The 26,422-nt window shown below is 40.9% G+C and overlaps 4 protein-coding genes across 7 annotated transcripts; 1 reads left to right on the forward strand and 3 right to left on the reverse strand.

Annotated features, from left to right (window-relative positions):
* Nucleotides 1–11: 11 nt before the first annotated feature.
* On the reverse strand, nucleotides 12–8,413 carry LOC146522054 (uncharacterized). 2 transcript variants are annotated; one of them, XM_085149716.1, is made up of 11 exons: nucleotides 7,919–8,413; nucleotides 7,548–7,653; nucleotides 7,326–7,441; nucleotides 7,106–7,176; nucleotides 6,881–7,021; nucleotides 3,856–3,951; nucleotides 3,599–3,730; nucleotides 3,372–3,506; nucleotides 3,208–3,245; nucleotides 1,813–1,853; nucleotides 12–1,721 (listed from the first exon to the last, which is right to left on the reverse strand). In XM_085149716.1, exons 1-11 carry the CDS (start codon nucleotides 7,965–7,967, stop codon nucleotides 742–744), a joined length of 1,905 nt encoding a protein of 634 aa, XP_085005842.1. In that variant the 5' UTR covers nucleotides 7,968–8,413; the 3' UTR covers nucleotides 12–741. The 2 variants fall into 2 exon arrangements, with proteins under 2 accessions (XP_085005842.1, XP_085005835.1); XM_085149709.1 differs by having other exon boundaries at nucleotides 7,548–7,656.
* Nucleotides 8,414–8,874: 461 nt separating this feature from the next.
* LOC146522055 (ubiquitin-ribosomal protein eL40 fusion protein-like) lies at nucleotides 8,875–11,114 on the reverse strand. Its single transcript, XM_085150223.1, has 2 exons — nucleotides 10,805–11,114; nucleotides 8,875–9,575 (listed from the first exon to the last, which is right to left on the reverse strand). The coding sequence occupies exons 1-2, from the start codon at nucleotides 10,947–10,949 to the stop codon at nucleotides 9,442–9,444; spliced, it is 279 nt and encodes a 92-aa protein (XP_085006349.1). The 5' UTR covers nucleotides 10,950–11,114; the 3' UTR covers nucleotides 8,875–9,441.
* A 4,445-nt stretch (nucleotides 11,115–15,559) lies between these two features.
* LOC146522056 (ubl carboxyl-terminal hydrolase 18-like) lies at nucleotides 15,560–22,363 on the reverse strand. 2 transcript variants are annotated; one of them, XM_085149761.1, is made up of 12 exons: nucleotides 22,289–22,363; nucleotides 20,934–21,060; nucleotides 20,744–20,840; nucleotides 20,263–20,393; nucleotides 20,069–20,139; nucleotides 19,068–19,193; nucleotides 18,880–18,975; nucleotides 18,664–18,792; nucleotides 18,456–18,584; nucleotides 18,328–18,362; nucleotides 18,141–18,175; nucleotides 15,560–17,433 (listed from the first exon to the last, which is right to left on the reverse strand). In XM_085149761.1, the coding sequence occupies exons 1-12, from the start codon at nucleotides 22,313–22,315 to the stop codon at nucleotides 16,790–16,792; spliced, it is 1,647 nt and encodes a 548-aa protein (XP_085005887.1). In that variant the 5' UTR covers nucleotides 22,316–22,363; the 3' UTR covers nucleotides 15,560–16,789. The 2 variants fall into 2 exon arrangements, with proteins under 2 accessions (XP_085005887.1, XP_085005876.1); XM_085149750.1 differs by lacking the exon at nucleotides 22,289–22,363 and having other exon boundaries at nucleotides 20,934–21,434.
* Nucleotides 22,344–26,402, forward strand: LOC146522057 (E3 ubiquitin-protein ligase RNF19B-like). Of its 2 annotated transcripts, none has more exons than XM_085150056.1 (5): nucleotides 22,344–22,442; nucleotides 23,559–23,679; nucleotides 23,982–24,070; nucleotides 24,492–24,662; nucleotides 24,772–26,402. In XM_085150056.1, the coding sequence occupies exons 2-5, from the start codon at nucleotides 23,583–23,585 to the stop codon at nucleotides 25,219–25,221; spliced, it is 807 nt and encodes a 268-aa protein (XP_085006182.1). In that variant the 5' UTR covers nucleotides 22,344–22,442; nucleotides 23,559–23,582; the 3' UTR covers nucleotides 25,222–26,402. The 2 variants fall into 2 exon arrangements, with proteins under 2 accessions (XP_085006182.1, XP_085006193.1); XM_085150067.1 differs by having other exon boundaries at nucleotides 24,781–26,402.
* Nucleotides 26,403–26,422: the final 20 nt, after the last annotated feature.

The raw sequence follows: 26,422 nt of genomic DNA on the forward strand, positions 1-26,422 counted from the left end.
TTTAGCCATGATTGTAATCAAAGCATACTGTAAAATGAGTATTTTTGTATTTATTAATTCAGAGCCAAAGTTAAGAAAATCAATATATAAATGACAAAGAAATGGCAACAGATGAGCTCAGAGGGCTCTGCTGAAGAACACAATACATTGCAATGCTTAAAAAGGAAATGAACAGCAGATTGAAAAGTAATTAAGTAATACTGCAATTAAAATCAGGCATTAAACATATAAACACACAAAGGTTTACATTTAAATATTTCCTTGTGAAATTTCTTGTCTGAAATCATTGACACTTTACATTCATTGGTATGTTTTTTTACACAAATAAATGTGAAAATAAAATGAAATCGGTAATACACTAAAAGACTGCATAAAAATGAAACCATTAAGAAAAAAAAAACACTCAGTGATAACATAAATATAATTCTGTGTTAAGGTATATCCCAAGTTTCTTTGAACCTTTAAAAACGTTATGCCAAATAAAGCCTTTAGTCAATTCTAACTTAAGCATTTTGTAGCTGTTAAAATGAATGAAAAAGAGACAAATACAACACTCAAGCGATATTTTTCAAAAAGAACAGTGGAAAAAATGAGCAGTATTATAACACTTTCTCTGCGATCTTCAATGTAATTTTGGTATCAATCATATTCATGAATGAAAATGTGTATTTTGTTGACATTTAAAGAGTTTACATTTTGTTCAAAGTGACCTTCTCACCTATTTCAAGATTTAAACTTCTTCTAATATTTCTTTATATTTCTTTGTTTTTCTAACCATTTCGTCATGTGTTGTGTGGTTTCATCCGTAGTTTTCTTTATGATGATCTTTGTCTGACTGTCGTCTTTACAAGCACTATCAATTTCTGTATGTTCTTCGTCAATTACTCTAACAATAGGACTTGAATTCATTGAAACATGTCCTCCTTCTGTAAGTCGCTGAGCTCCAATTCTTGCTTTTGGTTGAAAACACTCCAGTCTTATAATTTCAATATTTTCATCACTACCAACTTCCTGCTCCTCTGTTAGTCTTTCCTTTGTTATCTTATTTCCCTCACTCTGATTCTGTTTGGTATCACGTTCATTTCTCTGTTCTTTGCTCTGTATCTGCACACCACCAACACTTTGTGATGTACAGGTAACACTGATAATCTTCTCAGCAGTTTTCTGCCCTCTACCATCTAATCTCATGCTAACATGCTTCACAGCTTCACTGTTGTCAGGATTTTCAGTGGTGATTTCACTCATTTGAATGCATTTATCAGCTTCTTTCGTTTCTTCACTGTCATCCCTCACACTCCTCCTCTGAGTTTGCACACTAACATCTTTATGCGCTGAATGTTTAACATCATGATTACTGGCTTCACTCATCACATCTTCTTCTATTGGCTCATTAAGAAACCTGCTAATGCTCCTCTCTTCACTCATCTGATTATCTTTAGGTATGATTTGTATTCTGTCACTGCCTGTTTGCTCGTCCTGAGATCCATTTAAGAGGTCATATCTCGTTAACACCTTTCCTTCTCCTGTCGTTACTTTATCAGCTTCAAAACTTACAAATTTAGAGCTGTAATCTTTTCCAACATTTGGTCTACCTCCCCCATATTCTCCTGTATCCTTTCTAGAGTCGTCTGATACTTCACTACCCTCACAGTCTGTGTGATTTTTATGGCGTGCTGTCAGGGACAACTGTTCCATCTCCTTGATCTCTTCACCAACAGCATCTGCGGGATGAATTTGAAATTTGTTATAAAAGCATTTAATGCATACCAACAAAACATTAATGGAAAGCATTATAAAAAGATTTGTCCTTACTTTTCTTCTTTCTGTAAAAAAGTAGATAAGCACTCTCAGATCTAAAGAAGAAAAATATATTTATTTTTCAACTAAATCAAAATGTGTTGCTCGTGTGTTCAATACAGTGGTTTGAAAAGTATGTTAAAGCTTTGTATATCTACAGACTGCGATCTTTGCCCTTTGAAAATTAGCTCCAGTTCAGTCAGATTAAATGGGGAGCAACTGTGAACAGCAGTGCTTAAGTCTTGCCACAGACTGTCAATAATATTTAGATCTGGACTTTGAGTGGGTAATTCTAAACCATGAACTTGCTTTGATCTAAACCAGTAAGGACTGAGGCCTCCTGGTGGGATGCCAAGGTACTGCAGGTGGGCCTCAGCGATAACAGAAATTCAGTTAGAAATACTCATGTACTGATACATATTTATATAAATGTATTTATATAAAAAACTGAATTTAAACCGGGAGTATGGTTGCTTTATTATATTATTATTCTAACCTAAATTTTCTGCTCTTGATTTGAAGTTTGTGTCTCTGGATGACACGTTGACCTTAACAATTTGCATATAACTCGGTACAGCCTATGTTGTTTATGTTATTTAATATAATTTTTAGGAAATACATAATTTTTTTTTGTATTTTGATTAGACTGAAGATTTAAGACTGAGTGGGACCCGAGGGATGTTCTGTTTTTTTTAAGTGGGCCTCAGCACTCTTGACTTTGGGAATGGCTGATCTAAACCATTCCTTTATAGCCCTCGGTGTATATTTACAGTTGGTACCCTACTGGACGGTGAAGTCCAGTTTTCTTAAATGTGTTAGCTGTGTCTTAACTGTATTAGGATCACTGTGATTTGGGAAGATGTGATAACTAAATTATTTCTAATTAAGTACTCTCTGAATATAAAATGGATGAAACAAAAATTTTGCATCAGCAGAATGGTATGACATAGTAATGTGGTATAGCGACCCCCTGAAATGGTTCAGGGGGTTGGGGAGCGTATCTGTAACCGGAAGGTCGCCGGTTCGATCCCCGGGCTCTCTGTCCTGGTCATTGTGTCCTTGGGCAAGACACTTTACCCTACTGCCTACTGGTGTTGGCCAGAGGGGCCGATGGCGCGATATGGCAGCCTCACTTCTGTCAGTCTGCCCCAGGGCAGCTGTGGCTATAACCGTAGCTTGCCTCCACCAGTGTGTGAATGAATAGTGGCATTGTAAAGCGCTTTGGGTGCCTTGAAAAGCGCTATATAAATCCAATCCATTATTATTATTATTATTAGTGCATTAAATTCAATGCCAGTGCATTCACCTGCATACGTGAGATATAATATATCTACAGTATGCACTTGTGCAAAATAAAGAAATATTTGCAAAAAAACACTATGTGGATATAAGAAAAAGACAAAATCTTACTTCTCAGTGTTGTCCACTTGGAACGGTTGATAATCAAGCTGTGATGGAAAAAGCAAAGAAACATATGATCGATCTCGTTCTCCTCCTCTGTAATACATAACTGTGCAACATGGCTGTTTTGTAATATGTTTCAGCAATAGTGAAGAAAGGACTAACAGTCTTACCTCTGTGACTCCAGCATCATCGAAATTATACCATCTGTCTCCGTGTTCCTCCTCGATCTTGATTCTTGCACTGTAAAGTCCACTTCTCAGATCACCAACATGATCCACAACTCCATACAGTTCATATGTCTGACTCTGATCACCAAAGAAAGAAATGACAGCCATGACAATGAGCAAAGAAAATGAAAAGGATATTGTTTAAATATTAAAATATACTGTATACATACGTCTGGTATCTGCAGGGTGTAGGGAACCTCCACAGCACAGCTGATTTTGACGTATGACATGTCATGATAGCTGAACTCAAAGGGCTTCAGAAGTAGAAGCAAAACATCTGGATGATGCTTCATTACATCTTTCTGAATGAAAAACATCAGAATATGTCATTATGTTTTTTTTCATTATAACATTATGAAGTATTAATTCTATAACAACAAAATCAGCTAATGTGCATAAATCAGAAACAACTTTTCTCTTTACTTACAGTAGTAGCATCAACTTTGTCATCACACTGGTCACAGTACATCTGATTTTCTCCATTTAATTCTGTCATTCTGAAAAACTCGTCAATGCCATCCACCTGGAAAATGCACACATTTCATTTTATTCCTTAATTCCCTCTGACATAAACCCGCTGACTAGTTTCACGGATGTACGGTATTCAGAAATGCTTTCTCAAGAAGGAATGTGTCTAACACGAGACAATTAATTAACTCTTGAGTCTAACTTCCTTTTGAAGGAGATCTGAGAGAAAGCAATAAACTCTCGCTTTAGTAACAAACTACACAACCAGCACACAATTACTGGTGTTAGTAGGCATTCAGACTGCAGGCTTCTGCATCAGCTGCAGCTGATTGATAAAAAATCTGTAGCTGATAACTCAACAAACCATTACAGTTCCTTTGTGTTACTTAGTCCAACCCTGTCTCTTACAGGGTGGACTTTAGCACCCCCATTATCATTGTGGCCTACACTGTTCTGAGTTGTGCTACTACTCTCCCCACCCCCACCTTCCCATGCATGTGCATTTAGGGCAGGAGGTGTGTTCTTTGATTTATGACATGGTCTAAGGAGCTGACACATCAGTAATGAAATCCTAAAGAGTGCCTGATTGAAAATGCTGGTTTAAAGATTTATAACACATTAGTTTGCATCTGACTGTGCTTGGCCTCTTAGTTTAGATCAGTGGTTCTCAAAGTGTGTGGCAGAGTTCTGACAGGTGAGGTGCAAGTTACCTGGCAGATAAGTTTTGTGGACCTCATGTTTAACATCGGAATCACTTTTACAGCAGAACAAAGAAATTTGTGGCAATTACGTTAATAATATGCGCATCTGCTGCAGCCACGTGTGTAAGTCGACAGCCACAATAAAGAAGTGTGCTGAAAAGTGTGAACATGTGGTCGGGTCTACACTTCTTTACTGCAGCTGTCGACTTAAGCTGCAGCCGCGTGTGTTTCGGCTACAGCCTACACACATCAACAACAACAACAGGACCCAGTTCATTCTGTTTTAATCCGGCGAGGCGTGATTGGGGATGCCGCTCAGGTGTGTCCGTCTCCCCTGCAGCCGCGCCGCAGACCACACCCCGCCAAAGCTAGCAGTCAAAAACAGGCTCACTACAGCCAATAAGAGTGAATAAACTCTCAATCAATTCTATATTTTTCATCTGTGTTCACAAGTTTCTGGATTATTTTTTCTTTATAAGACTAAGACTGAACTTTATTTTTGTTTGTCAATTTTTACATTCTGTTTAACTTGTTGCTCGTTTGAAGAAGTGGTGAAGACTAGTGAAGCAGTTTAGTGACAAAAGTTACAAATAGTTGTTTGAAATGAAAGTTATTTGTTTAAAACAAGTTACTGAAGGATTCATTGTGAATTTATTAGAGTTTATTATCTAAATAAAGTTGCAGTTAGGCTTTTCTGTCATTGTTTTTATTAGATGTGGTGTGAAAACATTTCTTCAAAGTCGGAGAACCGCTGGTTTAGATCAAGGAACTGTCAAAGTAGTCCAGGCCCTTTGATCACGTTATGGTTAATTTTTGGTGGGGATGTACCAAGTGTGGCAAGAAACAGGTTTGAATTTGATGATTCAATATTCAATATTGTCTTGATTTTAAATAGTTAAAGAATAGGTATACTTTCTAAATATATGTATTTTACTTTATTTAGAACTTTAGTTTTGGATATTCATCTTTAAGTGGGAGATATTTATTTTTCTTTTGTTTTCTAGAAAAATATTTTTCTTCGTTAGTTTTTCTAAAGTATGGCCAACTAATCTGCACTGTAATTATGACTATAAATAAACCACTGCTGTGAAGTAAAGGGAATAAAAACTGGTGAAAAGCCACTGCCACGCTCAGGGGCAAAAGTTAAACCAATTGAAAGTGTACAGTGGAGGGAATAATTACTGGGTGCCCTGCTGAATTGCTCACTTTCAAAGAAATTAACAGTCTCAAATGGAGAGAGACAGAATATAAACCAAAAATCCAGAAAACAACTTTTATTTGCACTGTATAGAGCGAAATAAGAATGTAGTCTGCAAACCAGCCAAAATTCTGGCTCCCACAGATTGTAATCTGTGTGCCACACGGGTACACAGCCAATCAGTGAATTGCAGATACTCCTGGTCTCAATGTGTTATATGTATAAAGCTCACCTTTTCACAGAATCTGTTTCTTTCATTCCAACATCTCCACCACCATGGGTGAGACCAAAGATCTGTCAAAGGGACAAGATTGTAGATCTGCGTAAGGTTGGAATGTGCTACCACACCATCAGCAAGAAGCTCGGTGAGAAGGTGTTGGTGTGGTTTTTCAGAAATGGGAGAAACATAAAATGACCATCAATCGCCTTCAGTCTGGAGCGCTTGCCTCATATGGTGAAGATGATCATGTGCCCAAAAGTACACAGGCGGAGCTTGTTAATGATATCAAGGTAGTTGTGACCACAGTCAGCAAGAACACCACTGATGACACACTAATGGCATAATGGACTGAAATCTTGCAGCACCCAAAAGCTGGATGGTCTTCCAGTATGACAATGACTCAAAAATACAATCAAGGAAACAAAAAGAGGGGCTAATAAAGAAGAACATTAACGTCATGGAGTGGCCTAGCCAGTCTTCAGACCTCAGTCCTGAAAATCTGTGTAGGGAGCTGAAGCCTCAAAGTGCCAAGTGGCAGCCAAAAAACAAACAAACAAAAAACAAAAACAGGATTAAGAGAGTTTCTGTAAAGAAGAGTGGGCCAAAAATCCTCCTGAGACATGTGCAAACCTGGTGACCAGCTACAAGACCCTAAAACTTTTATGTCACATGTTTTTCTGAATTTTTGGTTGACATGTTGTCTCTCCATGAAACTACCACTAAAATTGGAGACTGTTTATTTCTTTTTAATTAAGACAATTTTCAAATTCAGCAGGGGATGAAATTTCCCCTACGGTGTATGTGGGGGGGAAACAGAATGAAAACATAAACATCTTCAGAGGTTTAAGGGTTGTCAGATCCTTACCACTCTGTATCCTTCACTTCCTTTTGTGTCAGTGCAGGAATCCACCAGTGGAAGAGGAAGATGCCAGAATGGTATATCTATGTCAGTCTCTGCCAGGCATTTACAACAGGTGGTCTTTTTTGCCAACATGCCATGGAAGATCTGAAAAACAAATGAACAATAACCTGTTAACATCTGTTATTTTTTTCCGTCCAGCTTATAGATACCCTTTGATGAAGACTGTACCTGTGATGCCTGAGGACTGGTCAGTGTTAAAATCTTCTCAAAGTACTCCGCAGCATCATGCTGTTCATACACTGAGTGCAGAGATGTTCAACAAAACAAGTCAATTGTAAAAATGTTTCTTTAACTATGAACTTTATGGATTATGAATATAAAACTTCAAATGCACAGGTGATTTATAGAATTCAAATGTTTTGTTGTCCAGTGTGTTAACATACTGTACCATTGTCAATGCCCAGCGTCTTTATTATTGCATCCGTCTTTGCAGTATGATTCTGTAAGTCTTCAAACAGTGCTTTAAGATGTTGGTCAATAAACTGAGAATTTTCATTGGTGTACCTAAACAAAGACACTGGTGGTCATGAGTGATACAAAACTCAGTTTTAAACTGCTAATCTAGCTGACATGAATACATTATGGTGCACGACAACGGACAACAACAAACCTCATCACAGCTTCTCTGAAGTCTTTGGTCATAAACAGCACCTGCAACACACTGTTCAGATAGCATGTTGCTCCTTCTTTTGCCAAGCCATGGTACTTTACATCCGCTGCTGGGGAGAGATTGTTATGAAAGCATGCAAGTAGCAGAACTGCTTTCATACCATAAGCATGGATTACAAAACAGCACAGACAGCGAATAGTTGCACCCGTTCATGTTTTGCACAATTTACTGTTTTGTAGATTGAATTTTACGAGAAAAGCGTCATCTTTGTTGATCAGTCCACATTCTAGTGAATAGACTGCTTAGTATTACATTTTTAAGACCCAGTTTGCTGCAAAACAGGTTGAGGACACTAAACGCACTGCACCTACCTGCAGGGTTAAAGGTTCCATCGAAAAACTGTCGACCCGTAAAATTCATTTTCAGTCCCTTTAGAACCTCAGTCCCGTTTTACACCGCCAGCGGCCACAAAGACACGGCTGGTTAATAGCAAAACAGTCGCAACTGTTCTGAAAATACGTTTTCTACAAATGCACTAATGCATGTGAGCATGCATTACGATTGCAACTTCAAGACACTCCCTGAGATTCTTCACGGACAAGAGGATTAAGCTGTTTTCACGTCCAGTTAAGTCGAAACTGTGGAAACGGTTTCTGTTTGACTTGTTCGTGCTGTATTCAGGGTGCACCGGAAAAAACAATTATTTCTATTAAAATAAGCGTCACATGACCGAACACTGTTATCCTCTCCAAAAGGTAGTGGGCGCTGCACCCTTAAATGTGATAGTTAAAAATATGAACCCGTTGTTATTTAATCAGAAATAAGAAACCTGTTAATATGTTGCATGTGTCCCGATTCTCAAAGGAAGGCGGGATAACTGAACTCTGAAGCAAACAATGCATTCCTTTGGAATACGTCAGTCATCTATTTTTAATTCAGAAAGTGAAGCAATCGCTGTTGACACAAAGTGTTAGGTATTAGAGATGTAGAGCAGGTAAAGCAATGACGTTATCTACTTGTTGTTCCGGTTACTACACAGTACACCAGTAAAAACAAATACTTTTATGCAATTTTCTTTTAAGTCCATTTCTGGGAAACACTGCTGCTGTATGCTGAAATGCTCATTGTAAAGTGGGTATATAGTGATATATAGTGTATAGTATATATAGTTATATATACTGGGGAACACTACTTTTTATATTTTAAGGTATCTTTTCTCTCATAGTCTGCTTCAACACTAATATTCCTACAGAATGTGTTTTATCCTCATCAGCACTCATCTGATGTGTGTTTGTCAGTGAGTGAGGTGGAAACTGAGACACTCATTCTGTGTTAAATGAAGAGACTAGAGTTGACGTTCAGCCGGCTTTGTTGACTTAGAAACCAAAAACATGGCGAAAATGATGAGCTCATGAGATTATAATTACCAGGAAATTCCACTGAACATGCAACGTTCTGTCAAAACAGCCAGACTGATTCCAGCTGTGAGGGTGTTTACTTGATAAGATTCCCGATGAGATCATTCATGATTTCTGCTTTGCAGGCAGCACATGCCTTTCCTCTGTTTAATAACAATCTTTAAGAAAGTTTCATCAGCTGCATTGTCTTTCCACCACAATATCTGTCAGAAAGCAGAAAATGTACACTTATTTAATGCATGTAATTTTAATTTGTCTTATTTCTTTCCCGAAGAACTCCATACGTACTTACAAAAGAGGATGCATTGAAGAGCGCAGTTTTATTTTATACAACAAGAAAAGCTGATTTTTTCAAACATGAGCATATTATTGGATTATTGTCACTTTTTATAAACAGTCTATATACAAAGCAACTTGCAAACAGTGGCTGAAGTGCAAGCAGTGGCAGCTGAAGTCATCGGTGGAGATGATCTCAGTCAAGGCTTCAGTCCTCCAGGAACCTTCATCACCATGTGGATCACAGACATGTGCTGGATTCCATATTCAGACAACTTTGTCTCAGATCCATCCAACATCTTATCTGTGAATATCAGGCGCAGAGCTTCCTCTCCTGCACACACACACACACACACACACACACACACACACACACACACACACACACACACACACACACACACACACACACATACATGCATTTTAATAGGCACATCCACAGAGATATATTAGATTACTAGCCCACATTTAGAATAAGAATCAGAATCAGAAAGGGTTTTATTTTATTGCCAGATGTTGTGAAGGTTTACAACATTAGGAAATTGCTTCGGTATTTAGTGCAAAACATACTATAAAACAAACACTTAAATAAACACAAAAGTTAAAAGTGCTAAGCAAATAGATATATACATAAATGCAGGTGATGATCAGCGCAAAAATGGAGCAGATGCAGAGAACACAGTAGAGAGTCGTGTGTTTGTGTTGGGAACAGTGTTAGGGTTATTGTTCATGAATCCAACAGCAGAGGGGAAGAAACTGTTCTTATGGCGAGAGGTTCTGGTCTGAATGGACCGGAGCCTCCTGCCTGAGGGGAGCAAGTCAAACAGACTGTGTCCAGGGTGAGAAGGGTCAGCAGTGATCCGAGCTGCACGCCCCAGTGTCCTGGAGGTGTACAGGTCCTGCAGGTCTATTAAGTAATGTACTTAACGTTGGACTTGCTTGTTACTAAACTGAGTTTCCACATTATGTGCTTTATCTCCAAAGGTTGATTCAGTTCATCTGGACGTAGCGTTTTCAGTGGAACAATGGGCTGGGAGGTCAGTTCCTTCATCATCAGTTCCTTTGAACTGACCTTCCAGCCCATTGTTCCTTCAGTGGTGCTAGTTTCAGTCATTATGCAAATGCACTGTTTATAAGATTGGGGAAACCTGTAGTCAGCTGAGACTGAAGAAGTCACTTGGATGAGTGACAAAATGTTTCTCCCAATGAAAACACTACATTCAGATGAACAGAATCAACCTTTGGTGATTGAGCATGCATCAAGACATATGTGCTTTATCCTTCTACTTCATCACATTTACTCCCTTTACAATATTTTAAAGAAAAGTTTCTAAAACTGCTGCTTGTATAGACCTATCAGAGCCTTTAACATTACTAATACAGTAATGTTAAAGAAAAAAGCTTGTCATTGTGCATAATGCAGTCTACTTTCACTTTTATTTCTTCAGTTTACTAAAAGAAAAACAACATTTTAAACGCTACTGTGAGCGCCTTCATCAGCCATGGGCTACGTGGTGTCACATGATGTAAGTAATGGAAGTCTTAATGTCTCAGTGCATTTACCTGCGGTCTCCGGAAGCCTCTGACTTATTTTTTCCTTCAGCTGTTTCACTGTCATGCTCTGAAACTGCTCGTCAGTGTTGCACAGGTCAATCATCATCTTCTCACCCCGTAGTCCATGAACCACAACCTGGTAGATCTTTCCCATTATGTGCTGGTTTCTGTGCCCCTGGTTTTGCTCTCGCAGTGCCCGTTGATGAAACTAATAATGACACTTTAGTTTCTTCTTTGGGTTCATCAGAGGGCTGAGGAAACTTTCACTTTCATTTAGATAATTGTTTTTGTCGCTACTCATGAGACTTCTTATCTTTTACAATCAGCACCTCTTTCAAAAAAACTATCAAATATATGTTGATGTTTCCTCCAAAGTGTAAATTAAAATACTAAACAAAAAACAGTATTTAATATTTAACAGTGTTTGCTATAAAAAGGTTCATCACTCAGTTTATTCTTAGAGTTTATGGTCATCATTATAGTTCCTGTGCAGCACTCAGCATGTAACAGCCTAAATTATGTAATGTGATTCTTTATTAGACGTTTCCCTGACTGGAAATCTAAACTCATATCTCATTTTATGATGAGAGCAGGACGTGTTTATTTACCTGCTGTTCCTCTTTAACACGCATCTCATTAAAAATCACTGCAAATATTATTTATCAGTTCCATTATAAAACAACATGTACCATATTCAACATATTGACTGACTGTGGGGAAAAGTATGGTGGCCCTGAGAGGTCAAACTTACTAAACCCAAAGGAAACGACAGCTAATAGAAAATGCTGCAAAAAGCACACAAACCACAGCAGAGGTAGAAAAAACAGAATGGACGTGAAGCTGGAAAAAACATGTCAAAAAATGCCAAAAAGCACATGTGAATCATGTTATTAGCGCACAAGTTATCTTGGACACAAGTGAATCTTTCACTTTTTCAGCACCTCTCAGCACAGTCCATCATATGTTTTTGTTTCTGTCACTCCTTCAGTTGTTGTGATGCATCTGACCTCTCAGGGCCACATTACAAAGATGTGTGTTTGAGATCTTCTGCAAGTAAATTCTTCTAACACAAATGCACAAAGTCTCATTAAAGCAACGGTCCCCAACCCTTTTTTTTGCACCACGGACCCGTCAGGCAATATTTTCACAGACCGGCCTCTGAGGTGTCACGGATAAATACAACTAGGGATGCACCGATACCACTTTTTTGGAAACGAGTACGAGTACGAGTACTTGCATTTCAGTACTCGCCGATACCGATAACGAGTACTTAATAAAAACATGATTTAAATTTACAGGTAACAGCTTTATCCATCCATCCATCCATCCATCTTCAGCCGCTTTATCCGGGGCCGGGTCGCGGGGGCAGCAGCCTAAGCAAAGAGGCCCAGACCTCCCTCTCCCCAGCCACCTCCTCCAGCTCATCCGGGGGAACACCAAGGCGTTCCCAGGCCAGCCGAGAGATATAATCTCTCCAGCGTGTCCTGGGTCTGCCCCGGGGCCTCCTCCCGGTGGGACATGCCTGGAACACCTCACCCAGGAGGCGCCCAGGGGGCATCCTTACCAGATGCCCAAACCACCTCAGCTGGCTCCTTTCGATGTGGAGCAGCAGCGGCTCTACTCTGAGCCCCTCCCGGATGGCCGAACTTCTCACCCTATCTCTAAGGGAGATGCCAGCCACCCTTCGGAGGAAGCTCATTTCCGCCGCTTGTATCCGCGATCTCGTCCTTTCGGTCACTACCCACAGCTCGTGGCCATAGGTGAGGGTAGGGACGTAGATCGACCGGTAAATTGAGAGCCTCGCTTTTACACTCAGCTCCCTCTTCACCACGACGGACCGGTGCAGCGTCTGCATTACTGCAGCTGCAGCCCCAATCCGTCTGTCGATCTCCGGCTCCCTTCTCCCATCACTCGCGAACAAGACCCCGAGATACTTGAACTCCTCCACTTGGGGCAGGACCTCATCCCCGACCCGAAGTGGGCACTCCACCCTTTTCCGGCTGAGAACCATGGTCTCAGATTTGGAGGTGCTGATCCTCATTCCCGCTGCTTCACACTCGGCTGCGAACCGCTCCAGTGCGAGCTGGAGGCCCTCACCCGATGAAGCCAACAGAACCACATCATCCGCAAAGATCAGAGATGAGATCCTGAGGCCACCAAAGCGAAAGCCCTCCGCCACTTGGCTGCGCCTAGAAATCCTGTCCATAAAAATTATGAACAGAACCGGTGACAAAGGGCAGCCCTGACGGAGCCCATCACCCACCGGGAACAAGTCCGACTTATTGCCGGCAATGCGAACCAAGCTCTTGCAACGGTTGTATAGGGATCGAATGGCCCGTAGCAATGGGCCAGACACCCCATACTCCCGCAGCACCTCCCACAGGACACCCCGAGGGACACGGTCGAATGCCTTCTCCAAGTCCACAAAACACATGTAGACTGGTTGGGCAAACTCCCATGCACCCTCAAGTATCCTCGAGAGGATAAAGAGCTGGTCCAGTGTTCCGCGACCAGGACGAAAACCGCATTGTTCCTCCTGCATCAGAGGTTCGACTAGCGGACGAACTCTCCTTTCCAGCACCCTGGCATAGACTTTCCCGGGGAGGCTGAGAAGTGTGATCCCCCTGTAGTTGGAACACACCCTCCGGTCCCCCTTCTTAAAGATGGGGACCACCACCCCGGTCTGCCAATCCACGGGTACTGCCCCTGATCTCCACGCAACATTGCAGAGGCGTGTCAGCCAGGACAGCCCTACAACGTCCAGAGCCTTCAGGAACTCGGGGCGGACCTCATCAACACCAGGGGCTCTGCCACCAAGGAGTTGTTTAACTGCCTCAGTGACCTCGCCCCCAGAAATTGGCGGGTCATTCCCCTCATCCCCAGACTCTGCTTCCTCCTTGGAAGACGCGTCAGTGGGATTAAGGAGGTCCTCGAAGTATTCCTTCCACCGCCTGACGATTTTCTCAGTCGACGTCAGCAGCGCTCCGCCAGCACTATACACAGTGCAGGTAGAGCACCGCTTTCCCCTCCTGAGACGCCTGACGGTTTGCCAGAACCTCTTCGAGGCAGTCCGAAAGTCTTTTTCCATGGCCTCTCCGAACTCCTCCCACACCCGAGTTTTTGCTTCAGCCACTGCCCGAGCCGCATTCCGCTTGGCCTGTCGATACCTGTCAGCTGCCTCCGGAGTCCCACAGGCTAACCAAGCCCGATAGGACTCCTTCTTCAGCCTGGTGGCTCCCTTCACCTCTGGTGTCCACCATTTGGTTCGGGGATTACCACCACGGCAGGCACCAACCACCTTGCGGCCGCAGCTCAATGCAGCAGCTTCGGCAATGGAGGCGCTGAACATGGTCCATTCGGACTCGATGTCCCCCGCCTCCCTCGGAATGCTGTTGAAGCTCTGCCGGAGGTGTGCGTTGAAGATCTCGCGGACTGGGGCCTCTGCTAGTCGTTCCCAGCACACCCTCACTACGCGTTTAGGTGCACCAGGTCTGTCCAGCGTCCTCCCCCGCCACCTGATCCAACTCACCACCAGGTGGTGATCAGTTGACAGCTCAGCCCCTCTCTTTACCCGAGTGTCCAGAACATATGGTCGCAGGTCTGGTGATACGATTACAAAATCGATCATCGACCTACGGCCTAGAGCGTCCTGGTGCCACGTGCACTTATGGACACTCTTATGTTCGAACAAGGTGTTCGTTATGGCCAAACTGTGATTAGCACAGAAGTCCAATAACAAAGCACCGCTCGGGTTCAGATCAGGGAGGCCGTTCCTCCCAATCACGCCCCTCCAGGTCTCGCTGTCGTTACCCACGTGAGCGTTGAAGTCTCCCAGCAGGACAACAGAGTCTCCAGGCGGAGCACCTTCCAGCACCCCCCCCAGGGACTCTAAGAAGGCTGGGTACTCCGAACTGCCACTCGGCGCATAAGCGCAGATGACAGTCAGGACCCGTTCCCCGACCCTAAGGCGCAGGGAACAAACCCTCTCGTCCACCGGGAAAAACCCCAACGTACCGGCAGCTAGCCGAGGGGATATTAAAATACCCACCCCAGCCCGCCGCCTCTCACCAGGGGCAACTCCAGACTGAGACAGAGTCCAGCCCCTCTCCAGGAGACTGGTTCCAGAGCCCAAGCCGTGCGTAGAGGTGAGCCCGACTATATCTAGCCGGTACCTCTCAACCTCACGCACTAACTCAGGCTCCTTCCCCACCAGAGAGGTGACATTCCATGTCCCTATTGCCAGTCTTGGCAGCCGGGGGTCAGTCCGCCAGGGCCTCCGCTCCTGGCTGCCACCCGGCACACAATGCACCCGACCCCTATGGCGCCTCCTGCGGGTGGTGGGCCTGCGGGAGGATGGGCCCATGTCTCCTCTTCGGGCTGTGCCCGGCCGGGCCCCATGGACTAAGGCCCGGCCACCAGACGCTCGCCCTCGGGCACCCTCCCCGGGCCTGGCTCCAGGGCGGGGCCCCGGTAACCCTATCCCGGGCAGGGTAAACTGTTCCCTCGGTGTTTTTTTCATAGGGGTCTTCTGAATCGCTCTTTGTCTGGTCCCTCACCCAGGACCAATTTGCCATGGGAGACCCTACCAGGGGGCAAAAGCCCCCAGACAACATAGCCCCTGGGATCCCTGGGACACACAAACCCCTCCACCACGATAAGGTAGCGATTCACGGAGGAGGTAACAGCTTTAGTCCTATAATTTAACAAAACAAACAACAACAACAAGGGACTGGTTTGGAATTAAGAACATTTATTTAAAATGAAAAGCATGTTGTATGCAACATATTACAGAATAAATAATTATAAAAAAACTAAATTTAATTTTAAATTTGTTCGTCTGTTTCTCTGTTTAGAAGTCTCACAAGCACAGTCACAGCTGGGATGACATCAGAGGCTAGTGCGTCGTAGCTGCTCATTTTTTTAGTTAGTTCCTCAAAGGGGGCGAGGATGGCAACAGTCGTCTCCATAAGAGCCCATTGGTGAGCGGTGAGATAGTCAGGGAGTTCATGCTCGGACACGCCCAGCACTCGCTTTTGCTCAATGAGGGACTGGAGCATGTAATACGTGCTGTTCCAGCGCGTCTGTACGTCCTGCTGCAGTCTCTTTATTGGCTGGTTGAGCTGTCCCTGAATGTCCTCGAGGCGGGAGTAGGCTAAGGCGGAATGTTTAAAATGCCCAACTATTTTCCGTCCCACTGCTATAGCATCAGCTATGCTCCTCTGTGCTAAAAAGCATGGGTAAATAAGCGTGGGTAAACTCTTTGTACTCGTTGTCGTGTTTTTGGTGCTTGATTAAATTGCTTGTGTTAAAGCAATTTAATCAAGAGCCTCCTCTGGACAATTTCGCTGAGCACAATTTGCAGTCCGCCTTTGTTTTCGCGTCTTCTTTCACTTTGAAATAGTTCCAGACAGCTGACTTGTCTCGCCTGCCCTTCTCCACGCTCTGAGCTGCAGCCGGGGCCTGGGGGCGGGCACTCGGCGCCTGTGATTAACCCCTTACATGCCGCTCAAACATAGACAGGTCTCAGACCGTGGTATCGGTCCCCGGTATCGGGGGACTTTTAACGAGTACGAGTACTTTAGAAAATGTAACTAAAACCAGTACTGGTACCAAAAAAAAAATACCCATAACACATGGGAAAAGACCGAAGGAAATGATAAAACATTAAAAAATAATGATAAAAACCCTGAAAACCATCAATTTCACACCTGAGCCTCAACTCTCGTGGACTGGTACCAAACTACTCACGGACCAGTACCGGTCTGTGGACCAGGGGTTGGGGACCGCTGCATTAAAGAATTTACTGAACGTTTTAAATACATACACCGTTTGTTAGTGATTTATTTGGATTTACAGAGAACATGTGTAGAGGCCCAAGATGGGAAAACTATGATTACCTATGTGCAGATAAATAGTAAATAAGAAAGACATTGACATATAACAAGGTAAACAAATGCATTCCTGATCACAGTTTACCGATCACAATTAACAACATCACCTCCAAGGCTCTTTTATTATATTTTTTTTCTCTGTCACGCTTGCAGTTTGTTGTTGCTTGTGTTTGGTCTTGAGTTTGCTGTCTGTAGTAACAACGTGCTGTTCTTTCATAATGTTGCTGTTTAAGGTATTTACATTTCTGCCCTGATTTACTAATTTTTTATAATTAGAGGTTTCGTTGATTGTACGGTGACTCTTGGAGGAGTTTGTTGGGTTCAGGACTGAAGAACAGTAACAACTACAAATCCTTTTATCAGCAGCAAAATTTTCTGATTTGCTGATATGAGGATACATGTGTGCCTTTGTATTTGAATCAAGCCACTGCACAGCTGCTTTAATGCTTATTTGACTGTCAGTTGTTTTGCTTATCCGTGCTGCTCTTTGGTTTGGCTGTTTATCCGGTTCTCCATTAAAGTTCATCAGTTCTCCCAAAATTCCATCATCACAGCAGCTTTTTGGCAAATCACCATTGTAGCCCTTTAAAATGTCCTTCCCTTTGTCATTATATCTCTCTGGTTGATAATGAGGAAAAGCAGCGTCCCCTCTGTGTGTCTCATGACTCCTTCCTTCAGCCTTGACGTCTGAATGTGCACACTGAGCGTCGTGGTCACTTCCATCAGTCTTTGGAGCTTCTTTGCTCACTTTAAACATAAAAACGGAAGATTAGTAAAACACAGAATGATCAATGACCAATCTGTCTTTGGAGAAGAGATTATTGCTCTCATGGCATTTATTATGAATGTCATAATTTTTGCATCAGTCTGATATGTGTGTGGCAAAACAACTGGTACTCCGTAAAAAAAAAGCTGTATTAAGTGACATTTGGCTTTTAGGAAATGAATATTTTAGGCAAACTGGCCAATCAATTGTGCAAAAACAGTTAAATCAGTTTGTGTTACTGATTAATGTTCTGATTTGTACATTAGTGTTCTTCAAAACAGTGAAAGAACTTAAAACTGAAACAAAAACAACCAGTACTTCTTTAAAGCATGCCATTTTGGCTCCTCCTACAGGTCAAAAATAATTATTCAGATACTCTTAATATTATTTTTTATCTACAAGCTTTTGGGAAACACTTCTTAAGTATGCTAGTAAGACAACTTTTACATTTTTACACTCTTTGCACGACATCTAAGTCTAGTGAAATAATGTCACCTTCAATTTCAATCAAATTAAATGTTATTTATTTGTCTCCAAATCACAACAACAGTTGACTCGAGGCACTTTATATCATAAGGTAAAGATTACAGTAGGAAATGATTTTCTTTTCTCGGTGGGTTAACCATTTCAAATAAATTATAATTATGAATTTTTAAAAATTATAAGAGGTGATCTTAAGGAAACTTACCTTTCCTGTACAGGAGGATGTAAGCTGTAGAAGACCTGTTATGAGGAATTATGAGAAAGACGCCATCAAACATCGTCAAAGGTCAACCAGCTGAATAATGTGAACTCCAGCTGCATCATGTCAGAGATTACATAGTTCTAGCTCAGGAAATATTCCTCATGTGGCATTAAACAAAAGACGTGTTTACCTCAGTGGGTTTTCTTTAGCAAAAAATAGTTTGACCTGAAAAATGAAAAATAATAATAAATTAATGATTTAATGTCATGTTGTTAAACACTTAACTGTCTGAGGACTTGTCAAATTATGCTCCCTTACACTTTCAACACGTCCATCATTGAAGCAGTACCACTGCCCATTTTCATATGATTTGATTTCCGCGGTGTAGTGTCCTCCTGTGAGACTGCCAAAGTGGTTAACCACGGCGTAGAGCTCATAAGTACATTTCTGGAGAGAAGGAAATAAAACAAAGTCATTACATTTAAAAGATAAAAGTTAAAATATTTTGCTGTTCTCTCTTAAATACCTCCATGTGTAAAGTTTGAGGCACATCAGCTTTGCAGTGAAGCTTGACGTAGTGCCTCAGCTTGTAGTCAAAGGTAAATCTCTTTAGCAGGAGGGTCAGAACATCTGGATGTTGTGTTATCTCCCATTTCTAGGACACAACATAAAAACAACTACATGAACCAGAGGCATTGATCTTTTGTGATAAAACCTTTAAGAGATCAGATTCATCACTCACAATGTTTGCATTTTGCTTTTCATCACAGCGGCTGCAGTATATCTGGTCATCACCAGATACTTGTTGTAACTCAAAGAAAGCTTCGAGTCCTTGCTCCTGCAAACCATGAAGATTTTATGTAAAACAGGTTGCTCTCTTAACATTTTGAAAATATATACCCTTGCTTTTATTGAAAGAAAATTTAGTACCACATTGTAGGTTTTATATCTTGAATCTTCCACCATTAGTGGCAGAATCCAAAAGAAGCTTCTGGAATCGTTCTTCATGTCGCACTTACAGCATGTTGTCCTGTGATTCAGCTCTCCTTTAAAGATCTGGACACAAAAAAAGTACAATTGTTGCTGTGCAACCGTGTAATCAGAGACACTGTTAGAGCTATACTGCACTGACAAAAGCATTTTGTTAGAATAAAGTACAAAAATTTGTGAGGCCTACTGCTACATCTACTCCTATTTTCTGTTCAGGAATGCAAATAAATAACTCATTTGGCTTATTAATTAAAAAAAGTAATTTCTGCTAATTTTTTCTGCTCAAGTTCATGGATTAAATATTAGAATTAAAACTATCATTTTGATTAAAGACATTGTGCATGCTGTTAAAGTCATTATCACACGGTGGCGGTCTAATTAATTTGTTAAGCATTGTATAAATGAACTTTTAACCTGTCAACACTCACTGGAACATAACAAACAGTCTGTGTAGAATCCCCAACATTTACATTTTTAAAAAGATTTCTTTTTAAACTTTTTTCTCCTTGGAAGTTAAACTTCTACCACCATCTGCACTGCTTCGTAAATCTGCATGCAGAATTCAAAATACTTTGACTATGTTTCCCTCTCTTATATCGTCTCGGGTAAATCTAAGTATTTTAATCTTTACACTTTAACTCAGCTAATGCACATATTTGAAAAAGTATATGTACTTTTTCAAATATGTACATATATATTGATTTTTACTCAACTACCCAGACACGTGTTTATGGTTTAAGAACCTACATAAAAAAATCAGATTCTTTATTTTCCAAAAGACGCTTTTAACACTGAGCAGCACTGAATACACTTAGCAGACAGCTACAGCTGGTGCCTGCTGTGCTGTACGTTGTACATGTGTACCTAGATATTTTCAAATTTCAGCACTGATTAATGAACACTGTGCCCTTAAAGTAAACAGAGCTGTATATTGGTCGCACCTTGGAAGCGTCTTTGCTCGTCATACACAAAATCTTCTCAAAATACTCAGCAGCATCACGTTGTTCAAATACTGAAGATCAGGGAGATAGAAGAGGACGCAAAATTATTACCAGCGCACCAGTAATAATATATTTGTTACAGCATTTCAAATGCACACACAGAATAATGAGACAGGTTAAATAAACCATCTTACCATCTGTGATGCCCAGCTTCTCTGTGATGTTACGTGTTTCGGCCAACTGTTTCTGTAAATCATCAAACAGCTTTCTCAGCTCTGAGTCAACGATTGGTGAGTCTTTCCTGCCACGCCGGTGATCTGGACTGCTTAATATGTAACCAGGAAACAAAGGTAATGTGATTAAAAATCTTTATATTTCAACTTACTTACAAGTGTAAGTAAGTGGAATCTGACACTTCACATCAATCTGACACTTCTGTTAAATAAAAGAAAAACTTCATCTTGTTTCTTAAAACTGAGAGTCAAAGAGTAAAAGAAAACAAAAAACATTTTCTGTGATACTCTACATTTCTGATTTATTCTGATTTTCCTACATTTCTTCTTTTTTTCTTTCCCATGCATCCAGGCTTTATGCTAACTTATGACAGCTGTGTTCATCTCCTCAAGACAACAAAGCCACATTTAAAAACATCCCAAATAAAGTTGTTTCTCAAACCTTTTCAAAGCGTCGCGAAAGTTTTCTGTCATGAAAAGCACCTGAAGCACGCTGTTCAGGTAACATGTAAGACCTGGACTCTTGAGGCCATAGTAATCTAAAAGGTAAGTCAGTGGGGGTAAGGAATATAAGTCACACATCATTTAATCAGAGCCACATGCTTTAAGCTGCTGCATTTTATACTACTTACCTGCAACAGGAAGGCTTTTTAGTTTCTTTCTGAACCTCGACACGAGGGAGTGATTCATCCTGATGTCCGTCTGATGTGTGTCGGCATTTTCACTCCTGAACTTTACTGTCAGATGCTTGGGTTCATTCTGTTGAAGGATATTAGATACAGCAGAAGTTAGAGCAGGAGAGTCAAACATAATGCTCGGGGGCCACACTTGACCCGGTAAAGACGCCAATCCAGCCAATTAGATGGCTTTGGGAAATTAGTAGAAAAGCATAGACATTAAGAAGCTTTTAAGAAGTTTTTTCTCCTGATAAAAACCTTCCCTGTGGCCATTCATACTGAGCCAGAAATAGTTTATTAATAGATAACAGTTGTGTGTAAAGTGCTGTTGAAATTGCGCTTCTTTTTTCTTATAATAACATATCTCAGGTTTGCATTGTGTAGTTAAACTTCTTTACACTGACAGTAGGGGGGAGCTTCACTGGTCTGGTCTACTTAAAATTAAAGTTTGCTGAATTTGAGGATAACCAGAAAGGCACCAACAAACATTCAGATGGCAGGGTCAGAGTTTGGCATAAACAACATGAAAGCACGGATCCATCCTGCCGTATATCCACAGTTAAAGCTGCTGGTGGTGTACAGTGGACCATTCCTGATGACTGCTTCCAACAGGATAACTCACTATGTTAGCTCAAATCCTCTCAAACTGTTTTCTTTAACATTAAAATGAGTTCAGTGTACTCAAATGACCTCCACAGTCACCAGATGTCAATCCAACACATCAAGTTTAGGATGTGGTGGAACAGCAGAGTCATGGATGTGCGGCAGACACATCTGCAACAGCTGTGTGACGCTGTCGTGTCTGCCTCCTCTCGTTTGTTCTGTTTTCTCTCTTCCTGCAATAACGTCACTGTACTGTGTTATGTGGCATCCTTAAATAAAGCTCGTTAAAGTAAAGTTGAGCTGGTAATAATAAAGCAACATTATAAATACGATACTTTTACGGTTTGTAGTAGCTACAGGTTTCTTTGGTAATGTGCTATCATTACAAATGTGCTATAAGTAAAATAACCTTGAAACGTCTGATTTTCGAAATCGATTTAAATGCAAATTTAAATTGTAAACCCTTTAAATTTGAATGAATTCGTCCACAGTAACAGTCTGTGTCTCGAGTGTTATTGAACCATGCTGCCGCCTCTTAGCCGTGCTTACCCGCCTTCAGGGGCGATAAAACAGACCATTCAAGCAACAGTAAAACAATCACAGCTTCAGTATAAAGTACCAAACGCAATGACGCTATAACCCGTAAGTCCAGACAGCAATAATGATGATGTTTTCTAAAAAGGGAGGGTAAACAGGAGAGTACTCACCGTGCAGCCTATCTGATTTACCGACATCAGCAAACTTTCACTTTCGATGCCGTAGCGACGCTGAACGAGGAAGTGCGACAGAGAGGAGGTGCGACAGACACACAAGGACCCACCACTGGAAGTACACACAGACCCTGGAGACTCGTGATTCCTGGTAAATTTAATATTTATTTGAATACTTAAATCAAACTAGGGAGTTACTTGTGTGGCTGTCCTACGTCTGGCTGAGCGTTAAAATAAAAGTCTTTAAAACTGCTAGAGCTGTGCCAACAAGCGAAGACATTACATTTCTCCCTTTAACAAATCGCCTGTTAATATCTTCAGTTTATCCACTTAAATAACTACGAAGCCTCCTTCAAGTTTAAGTTTATATTCTTTTAAAATATTACATAAATGTTGTGGACATGTTTACTACTTTGTAATAACAATCTCATAAGAAAGAGAAACGTTAACGTTCTGTAACAAAGTTAAAGGCAGCTGGAACTTCCTTGAGTGACTCGCCACACCTCACAGGAGGTTTTTAAATAAGTTGTTTTAAGACTGAGAGCTTCTGGATTCAAAACCCTTTACGTTTTAAGTACTCTTTGTAAGGAACACACATAAGCTAAAACATATGTTTTTTTTATGGTTATTTAACTGAAACTCAGCACACAAGCCTTCATCTGGGAGTGAAACAGAGACAATGAATACACTGAATCTTTTCTAGCAGTGTGCAAACTGCTTCAAAAACCTGGACTGATGCAAGAAGACATTAACAAACATTCACCGTATTCAGTCCAAGAAAGACACTAAGAAGACCATACAGTGACACCAACCACAGATAACATAAATGCATCTTCAAAAGCAAATAAAGTTTATAAAAACAAGTCAAATTGTACTTTTCCTCTTCATAAAGGCTCTGCACTTATTCTGGTGCTGTAAAGTGCTTGCAATTTGAATCACTAAAACTACTCATTATTCAACAGCAAATAACTACTTAAAATCATTTTTATTTGTTTTTTGTTTAAGAAATATTTTCATGTAAACAAAAACTGAAATCTGAGACTCCTATTTTAATTTGACAGCAGTTTGAGGTTGTAGGGTGTAAATCTCTAGTTTTTTATGCGTTGGTTCATTTCCCTCTTGAAAAGGTGAACCATCAGCACACTGAAGCAGTGTATCAGACAGCATTCATCCTCCTTTCAGTCCAAACTCCTATCTTGTGAGAATGACAGTCATCATTTTTGGTCTGTATGCAGGCTGACATGTTAATATAAATCTTATGTTACAGTATTTGTAGTGCTGGATCCCCAAAATGAGCATTTGTGGACAGGATCAGGTGGAGAAGAAATACGACCCTCTAGACACCACCCTGAAGTTTGTCAACAGAGAGGATGACTTGGATTCATCATGTAAAATTTGTTTTATTTTTACTGAATATAATTTATATTTGGTGTTTTGTTTCTGTTCTGGAAGCAGCAGCTGGACTCCAGCACAGATCAGAGCAGGCATCAAAGACAGATATGATGGTGATTAAGTCAGACACAGTATAAAAGGAGGAGTGGGGATAGAAAGCAGCTTATGATGCACTCTGTGTGGGATTTGTTGGATTTGGATGAGTCGAGGGGTAGCTTGACATGCAAATCTAGTTTGACTTTGTTTCCTCTCTAAACTAACAACATGTTTGATTTGTTGTTGTTCACTCCCTCCTCAGGTGATGACTCTCTCAGAGCAGAGATGTCCTGCGGCCACGCTGTTACTCCTGAATCTCTGACACGTTGGTGTCGCTCCCTGCTGGATGAGGTATGTCGTGTCTTTGTAGCCCTTTATTTTTTCTTGTAAATAAAGTTTCATGTTTAATTTGAATAACAGTGGTGCAACAAAGTTCTATTTAAGTTTTGAGCTCTGTTAAAATAAATCTTTTTTAGCTAAAATTATTATACAGATGTTACCTTTTAGGTCAAGATCCTGCTTTTTTATAAATTGTTTAAGCTAAATAGTTGGGTACTGGTACTCGTTTCAAGGAATAAGTTACTTTTTTAATAGGTTATCATTGTGTGTTTGTCAGATTTGATTGTGAAAATAGCCAGTAGCTTATTAGATATAAATGTAACAAAGTACTATTATAATTATTATAATTAAAGTAAGAACCTTGAAGATTTGGACTTCAGTTCTTAGTTATCTCTCTAATTATACAGAGATTCATTTTTGTTGTTGTTTTCAGGGGAATTACAAATTCAGATGTCCGGCTTTAGTGGAGGAAACCAAGCAGTGTAATACAGAGTGGTCGTACCAGGAGGTGCGCAGACTGGCTGATCTGACTGTGGAGGAAATGCAGCACTTTGAAGAGAGCATGGCCCGTCTGGCTCTTGCAGACCACTGTGAGGTTCAGCCAGTAAGTGATTTATGGTTATTATTGTGACCTTTCAGCTTATTTCACTTTGATAAAAATGTTTAAATTGGAGGTCTCTTTCTTTTCTTTAAAACACTGTTTCCCACATCAGTGTCCTCAGTGTAAAACAGATGTAGAGAGGAAGAATCTGTCCAACCTGTGTGTCCAGTGTGTCGTATGCACAGCTGATCAGAAGAAGAAATACCAGTTCTGCTGGCAGTGTCTGAAACCGTGGAAGGGTGCAGGCCTTCGATCTGATCGCTGCGACAACGACGGCTGTGAGAACAAGGACCTGCAACTCATGCAGACATGCAAAACCATCAGTCTGCCTGAGGTGGAGGGCGTCACCAGCTGCCCCTCCATCAGACTCTGTCCTACATGTGGCCTGAGGGTGGAGCATACCAGAAAACACTGCAAAAATATCAAATGTCCTCGCTGCAAAATGGAGTTCTGTTTTGTCTGCCTGAAACTAAAGCGTGAATGTTCCAGTTCACCATACAGAATGTGCCCCAGTGGGGTCGCGCCAAGGCAGACCTCCATCCCTGTGTGGAGGAAAACATGAAAACAAGACAAATGAACAATTTAAGAGAATGTTTATATTTTCCTTCAACGTTTTAACAATTGTTGATATAAAAAAAAAACTATGTTGTGTAACTCAGCTCCAAAAGACACACCTCTATTTTGTCAGCCTTTGTTTCTCTGCCTCCTACTGGCTGAACTTTAAATTGCACAACAAGAGACAGTTTGTTCTCTTCTGTAAGTCACTAACTGTGCAGAGAGATCATTATACATCTTTTACTCAAACATGTCTTTGAATATGAAATATGAATAAATTTTTATCAGCACTCAGTTTATTACAAATGAAATCTTAGCATCATGCATCAGGTCTTCTTGTGAGACCAAATGTTAACCTGTAGTTTAAGCGCAATGTGAAAAATAAAGAACTTATAAAAAGTGCTGCATTTCTTCTGTTTTGTATCAACATGCACATAGTGGATCAGTAGCTCCCAAATTATAAGCATTAAACAAAATGATTGATTAGAAAGAAATTAAAGGAGAGCTTTATATTATATTAGTGATTGATGAGTAAAAATCAGGATCACTGGATATTATTTATACAAGTTAGCACTTGTATTTCATAGAGGCAACAAAATCATCCATTATAGAGATTCTGAATTTGTAAATTCTGTTGTCCAATCTTGTGCACAGAAATATTCATAACATCACTTTTTCTCAGAAGAAACTAACCGATCTTAAACAAGCCAGCCTAGAACAAAGAACATCAGACTGCCTGACTTTGCTTCTGTGCTTTGTTCACCATCATATAATCTTGTTGTGTCTTTACACTTAACACCTTCTTCCCATGATGGTTTTTCTCCTTTGGACAAATTTATCACCTTCCTTTCCTCACCTCTTTTTTCACTTCCCTGGTCCGTCTCTCTTGCAGCTGTTTTTCTGCCAGAAAAACTGGCAAAAGTTTTTGGATCTTGTTTGTATCCTTTTTTTTTTTTTTTTTTTAGTTTGTTTTGCATGCATTGCGTAGTGAGGAAAATACACAACAATGTCACTGAGGGGGTCAGTTCGTTCTACGTTACCTTGTGTTTTTAGGCAGTGCCAAAAAAAAGTCTCTGTCAGTTTGGATTTAGTTATTTGCTCTTGCCACTGCGTCAATCACAACCTTGAACTTTCCAAGTCCTAAACTACAAGTATACTGCCATCACTTGTGTTCAAGGGGCTGACATGAGGGAGGGCAGTATACTGTC

Source organism: Neolamprologus multifasciatus, chromosome 3, assembly GCF_963576455.1.
Source record: "Neolamprologus multifasciatus chromosome 3, fNeoMul1.2, whole genome shotgun sequence".
NCBI lineage: Eukaryota > Metazoa > Chordata > Actinopteri > Cichliformes > Cichlidae > Neolamprologus > Neolamprologus multifasciatus.

Coding starts and splice junctions, on each gene's coding strand:
- LOC146522055 (XM_085150223.1), bottom strand. CDS start 10,949: ATGGGAAAGATCTACCAGGTTGTGGTTCATGGACTACGGGGTGAGAAG. Junction 9,576..10,804: donor GAGGCTTCCGGAGACCGCAG/GTAAATGCACTG, acceptor GTGTGTGTGCAG/GAGAGGAAGCTCTGCGCCTG.
- LOC146522054 (XM_085149709.1), bottom strand. CDS start 7,967: ATGAATTTTACGGGTCGACAGTTTTTCGATGGAACCTTTAACCCTGCA. Junction 7,022..7,105: donor CCAGTCCTCAGGCATCACAG/GTACAGTCTTCA, acceptor TTTGTTTTTCAG/ATCTTCCATGGCATGTTGGC. Junction 3,507..3,598: donor ACACCCTGCAGATACCAGAC/GTATGTATACAG, acceptor TTTGGTGATCAG/AGTCAGACATATGAACTGTA.
- LOC146522057 (XM_085150056.1), top strand. CDS start 23,583: ATGAGCATTTGTGGACAGGATCAGGTGGAGAAGAAATACGACCCTCTA. Junction 23,680..23,981: donor GGATGACTTGGATTCATCAT/GTAAAATTTGTT, acceptor CTCCCTCCTCAG/GTGATGACTCTCTCAGAGCA. Junction 24,071..24,491: donor GTCGCTCCCTGCTGGATGAG/GTATGTCGTGTC, acceptor TGTTGTTTTCAG/GGGAATTACAAATTCAGATG.
- LOC146522056 (XM_085149750.1), bottom strand. CDS start 21,111: ATGTTTGACTCTCCTGCTCTAACTTCTGCTGTATCTAATATCCTTCAA. Junction 18,976..19,067: donor GATATAAAACCTACAATGTG/GTACTAAATTTT, acceptor CATGGTTTGCAG/GAGCAAGGACTCGAAGCTTT. Junction 18,363..18,455: donor ATGATGGACGTGTTGAAAGT/GTAAGGGAGCAT, acceptor TTCATTTTTCAG/GTCAAACTATTTTTTGCTAA.